General features: G+C 40.4%; 2 protein-coding genes across 2 annotated transcripts in view; both read right to left on the reverse strand.

Moving 5' to 3' along the window:
* The window catches only part of LOC118421561 (zinc finger protein 208-like), a 37399-nt gene that overhangs the window by 4198 nt on the left and 26912 nt on the right, over window positions 1-6289 (reverse strand). Inside the window, exons 2-3 of the mRNA XM_035828906.1 lie at window positions 2692-4051; window positions 2105-2115 (exon numbers count right to left, since the gene is read on the reverse strand). Coding sequence (XP_035684799.1) covers window positions 2105-2115; window positions 2692-4029 — 1349 coding nt within the window. The 5' untranslated portion in view covers window positions 4030-4051. The remainder of the gene's footprint in view (window positions 1-2104; window positions 2116-2691; window positions 4052-6289) is intronic.
* LOC118421620 (kinesin-like protein KIF26A) overlaps window positions 5811-6289 on the reverse strand; it is a gene marked incomplete at its 5' end in the record, with an annotated part of 4596 nt that continues 4117 nt past the window's right edge. Inside the window, 1 exon segment of the mRNA XM_035828984.1 lies at window positions 5811-5835. Within this exon segment, the coding sequence (XP_035684877.1) occupies window positions 5811-5835 (25 nt within the window).

Here is a 6289-nt window from a genome sequence, read left to right on the forward strand (position 1 = left end):
GCGGCTGCAGGGAGGGTTTGCGCTATGGGTCAGCGACAGCTTGCAAAACTTTACCAAGTGCGTGCGAATGGTCAAATACATTTCCCTTCAAATCTACACACTTTTCCTAACCAACATATGCTCTGTATTCTTACCTGGATGTTCACTTGTACAAAGCCGCCAGCTGAGCCTATAAAATGTTGTATTTCTGCGAGACTGAACAAGCAATTCCGCGCCGAGTCTGTCCCACGCCGTCTTCGACCAGACAGGAAGCAGTGACACTTGACCCGGAAGTCCTCTTGTGACCTACTTGACTATGACAATGAGGCTCTTATTTGCATACTGACCAGTAATCTGATTATCTGAATGTAGCGATGTTCCTCCCCATTGAAAATGTCGCAATTCTGAAGTCTTATCATGGAACGCATCGAATTTTTTCTTGATCAGAATCCTAGAGAACAATGTCCAAAGTATGAAAGTATTGTAGCAAAGAAGATTGACTATTCTAGCATTTTTCTCATGAATTATCTAGATATGACCCTGATTTGTATGATTAATGTCTAATGATGTTCACCTTCACTTTGCTTAGAAATGCTGTATTAAAGTCCCATCATTTACATAATCACCATCAATATGGAATGACAGAATTTTCTCATTAGTTTTGCAAATGAGGTCTTCACTTGCCTGATTAAATCTCGCTTATAGCAGCCCACCAAACATCCGCCGGCCACAGTTACGGCCCTGGACAGTGGAGTTTGTGTACACAGACTAAGGTCTTCACTTGCATAAGTGATACTTATCAACATTGCCCTTTCAATGAGGGGACGAGTAAGAGTCCTCTCACAAAATGCGGTGGATTTATAAACTTTATCAATTAATTATGCAACTAACAGTTGATTTGCATAAGTTGTACCTTCTTATGCAAGTCATCACTTAGGCTATCTACATACCCAAACTCATGCCGATTCGTCGAAACGTTCTTGACTTATTTACATCCATTTTAAAGTTTGAAAAAGCCATGTTTGACCAACAGGTACCTTTGAAGACCCATCTACATGTATGTAAATTATAGAAATAAAGGCTTGATTTGCATAATTAATGCAGAGTAGTTTAATATTTCCTTAATGAAAGAAACTTAACAGTCATGTAGCTTTAGGAAAAATTGATATACATCAACAAAATCACAAGCTAACTTGCATGATTGATAACAAACTTGTCTACATGCTAGTTTGCAACATGAATAACTTGAAGAAACATAAGTTTAACTAAAAAAAACGCCTTCGCATAACGTTACCTACTGCATAACAGAAGGCTCTACAACTAGTAGTACAAGACATTTAGTACGATAAGGCCATGTTGGTTTGATTATATCGATAACATCAACTGGGAACCCTAAAACTGGTACGAGCATGCATGTAAAAAAAACCCTCCTAGTTGCATTCAGTACGAAATCTATGCGGTCAGGAAGGTTGAACAAGTGACTGACAACACAGAGTAGTCTATGGTATACTAAATAATAGTCTTCATTTTTGTTCTTTCACATCTTTGACCTTGGAATAGACGTTGGTACTGTATAACATTAGTGTTAGCAAATATATGTGCTCAATTTATAGCTTTTTTTTAATGAATTACGGTCAATATATGGTCAAAAAATTTTTCATTGGTGCGACTGTAGATGTCATCCATGTAGCCAAATACACATGGCCTTAAATCTAGAATATAAATTATAAATCTACCATTTCTACAAAATCTATGTCTATAGGCTATACAGTAGCTATCATCAATACTGCTACTGCCGTCAATAATACTACCTACAACTTTTTTCTGAACTAGACTTGTATACATATCAACAACAGTTAACCATAACTAATAAAGATGATGTAGATTAATAGAAAACCAAGTTATTTGGCACTATGCTACTATTGTACATGTATGCATTACATCTGTTTCTGAAGGTTTTTAAACCCACAAACACGACTCCTTCACAGAAAAAGGAGGGAGACAAGTATCAGCTATGACATCAAAAGTCTACTTGCAGAGTATGCAGACGTACACATTTCCTAACAAACTTACTAGTTATACTATCTATGTCCAAAAACACAGATCATTTCCTTAATATCATTACTGAAAGTCAGCCTGTATAAGAACATAAATAAACCATAAATCACTAACTACAACAAATCTGAAGTTACAGTTGGGGTACGTGCTGCTCTTCTGTCCTATTAACATTTCAATACTTACAACACAGCTGTACAACTACAGTGGTAAACTAATCTCACTCACTCACTCACTATCCGGTTTAGCATCCGTTCTTCCCTGTCTTGCAGAGGTTGGACGTGTCGTCAAGACGTTTTGGTCTATTTTTCCAAATGACTTCTTCATGCTGTAGGAAAAAGTTTTAAATCAGTTTTATATCAGACAATACTTTCGTTTAAGAGGTTCATCAGTCATGTATGACTTAGTATGAGTAATAGAATAATTCTTCAATTAGGGACTCTTGAGAACACGTAAAACACGTACCTCCAAATTTTTTATGTCTGCTCTGTACACCTTGATCACGGATGTTTTCAAGAGTCAATGATTGAATAATTGTTCTATTTACATACAATACTTAATAGTACCATATTTCTCTGCCTTTGATGTTGCACAAATTACTTTTGACCAGTTGTAGGGTCCTTATTATCACCCACTTACATATTCCTCAAACATTTAAGCTTTTTTGTGACTTCGCTGGTGGGACTTCATGTTACTCAGGCTAGAGAACTTTTTGCTGCACACTTCACACGTGTAGGGTTTCTCCCCAGTGTGAGTTCGCATGTGTTCCTTCAGAGAACACAGATGTCTGAACTGCTTGCTGCACTCTTCACACTTGTAGGGTTTCTCACCCGTGTGGGTCCGCATGTGCTTCTTCAGGTCACCCAGACATCTGAACTGCTTGCTGCACTCTTCACAACAGTAGGGTTTCTCCCCAGTGTGAGTCCGCATGTGTTCCTTCAGACCATTCATAGTACTAAACTGTCTGCTACACTCCTCACACCTGTAGGGTTTCTCACCTGTGTGAGTACGCATATGAGTCTTCAGATGACTCAGCTCACTGAACTGTTTGCTGCATTCCTCACACGTGTAGGGTTTCTCCCCTGTGTGAGATCGCATGTGAGACTTCAGACTACCCAGCTCACTAAATTGTCTGCTGCACTCCTCACACCTATATTTTTTCTCCCCTGTGTGAGTGCGCATGTGAGTACCCAGATGACCCAGCTTTCTGAACTGCATGCCACACTTATCACATTTAAAAGGTTTTTCCCCAGTGTGAGTTCGTATGTGAGCCATCAGACAGTCCAGTCGACCAAACTGCCTGCTGCATTCCTCACAGTTGAAGGGTTTCTCCCCTGTGTGGGTCCGCATGTGGGTCTTCAGACTACCTGACTGACTAAATTGCTTGCTGCACTCCTCACACTTGTACGGTTTCTCCCCTGTGTGGATACGCAAATGAATCTTCAGATGACCTGGCCTACTGAACTGTTTGCTGCACTCCTCACACTTGAACGGTTTCTCCCCTGTGTGAATGCGCATGTGCTTCTTCAGATCACTCAGCTGACTAAACTGCTTGCTGCATTCCTCACACTTAAAGGGTTTCTCCCCAGTGTGAGTATACATGTGTGACTTCAGATTACCTGGCATACTGAACTGCTTGCTGCACTCCTCACACTTGTAGGGTTTCTCCCCTGTGTGAGTCCGCATGTGGGTCTTCAGATGATGCAGGATACTGAACTGCTTGCTGCACTCCTCACACTTGTAGGGTTTCTCCCCTGTGTGAGTACGCATGTGCTTCTTCAGATCACTCGGCTGACTAAACTGTTTGCTGCACTCCTCACACCTGTAGGGTTTCTCACCTGTGTGAGTACGCATGTGGGCCTTCAGCTTACTTAGCGTACCAAACCGCTTGTTGCACTCCTCACACAGGTAAGATTTTGCAGCCGACTGTTTAAGGGCAACCTCTCCCTCAGCTCTCTCTCCAGCATCATCACAGCAGTTGCTATATGTCCCCATGACAACAACAGTTCTGACCAATCTGTAAAGAACAAAATACAACATTTATTTTACTGAGTTTGTTCAATAGAACGAAAATTTAAACACTGCATGGTGAAGATGCCGACAAACATGAAACATACTGTCGTAAAAAGTTTGGTTGGTAGATCAATTGAACAAGGTCTTCTTCGTTACACAACCTCCTTTTTTTCTCAGTACGAAACATACTGGATTGGGACACTTTGAACAGTCCCAAAATTTGGGGACAGTTTTTACATGTTTGACTGACTGACTAGGTGTCAAAGATATAAAACACACGTGGGAACACAATTGCATTTTAGGACCTGTTCTTGATGCAAAAATCAAAATAGTTTCATTCGTTTTGGAAATCTGAGCCAGATTCATTTTTTGTTTTGGCGTTGCCCACAGCACCAAGACATACAGACAAAGTGGTTCCTCAAGTGGTTCCTAAATCAATCAATCAATGGTTTGTTGGATGGACCAACTACTTTCAAATTCCCTCTTTCGCGGCCCCGCCAGTTTTAGACCTCCCTTTTAGGCACCTGTTTTTGTTTGTGGTCCTCACAGAAAGCACCTTATATTTGGTAGATTGAACGAATGAAGTTGATATTCCTTTGAATGGAGCAGCATATAATCCACTCAATTATCTCGCAATAAAATTTTGCATCAGCTATTCATTAAAATGAAATACTTAAACTTTTAAAGCATAACAAGGAAGTTAATCAGGGCTCGAAATATTTTTTCTGTCTACCTGCACTAACTTTTGAAGTTACCTGCACCAGAGAAAATGTTACCTGCACCATTCAAATATATCCCAAAGTGGATAAAACAACCTTTTGGACATTCTTTGTACACCTGTTCACTAACAAAGTATGTACATGTAAGGGAAAACTGACTTGCATAGAAAGTAAATAAAAAGTTACATGTTGAATGTTGATGTACTCACAATAATAACAACCTATCAGTGATCATCATCACTGTCCTCATTGTGATCAGCTGGGTCATTTCTCATGTATAAGAGTAGGAATTACAAAGACAAGTCTCAAAAGTCTGGTGCAGGTCGACGTCAGAAATACCTGCACTAACCTGTATATGCAGGTGGTATTTCAAGCCATGTTAATGCATGTGAATATATTAGTAGGGTTTCCAATTGCAGCGCTCATATGGTACGTGTGACTGTGGCATTTTCTGTCCACCCTAGTGATATTTGACTGATCGCCGTGTAAAATTGAGGAAAGTTGGGACTTGAGTTTACCAGAATTGTAGTATGTAATATGGTGGCCGTGCCAACGTAAAAATTTTAAGCGGGGGATAAAAAACTGTTGAGATATATCCCGAGAGAAAAATGAACTGCAAGAGAGCACCGCGTTCTGGCTCGGAAAGGTTGTAAATGATAATCCCAGCCAATTTTCTTGTTCGAATTAAGTGGAGATGGGGAGGAGCATTAACTGTTAACACGTTTCTGAAAAGATTGTCCCTCCCCGTGCCTTTGACGGGTGTGTTTTGCTGCAGATGCTAGCTGTGACCAATGATGAAACTCCTCTGTAGGCTAAACTTCTTCCCAATCTTATGATACTACCCTATGCCACAGCAAGATCTGCTTGGAGATTATGGTGTGGGTACCAAATACATTGATCTGTACCGGTAGAAAACCAGGTTTTCTTATTGGATCAATTCACAAGTTTTCACAGACAATCAGGTCCAGGTTTGGGTCCAGACCGGACAATATCCTCCGGACCTGAACCGGACCTGTACTGAATTTTCTGTACCAGTACCCACCCCTAGGACCCAGTGCCAACCCCTGACCTAAAACACATAGTTATTGAACAAGCCCTCTGATCAAAACAGAATACCTAGTAATGTATTTCAGTGACTGAATGAACTACACCAAACAAATGAAACAGATGTATTACATGTCATTGTACCCACACCATGACCAAACAGATCCAGTTGACAAAGAACTGCGATGTTATCAGACAAATACATATCATTTTCATTTTGGACACCAGATGTGAAAATGGCGGGAAGTTCTTGGGACGAGGCGGAGAAAGGGGTTTCAAGTATACAGAACTTACAACTAACACTGTAAAACTTTCACAATGTACATCCACTGCCACTGTGTGCAGAAAACTATAGAAAAAGACGAACTTTTAGAGTGGTAGCCGTATGCTTTCCATTCGACGTTGACTTTACAGCAAGGGCAAGATTCAGTATTTTTTAAAACCCCGAACTGACCCTCACCTCTGTTCCCTCATTCTCT

This window comes from Branchiostoma floridae, chromosome 1 (genome assembly GCF_000003815.2).
Source record: "Branchiostoma floridae strain S238N-H82 chromosome 1, Bfl_VNyyK, whole genome shotgun sequence".
NCBI lineage: Eukaryota > Metazoa > Chordata > Leptocardii > Amphioxiformes > Branchiostomatidae > Branchiostoma > Branchiostoma floridae.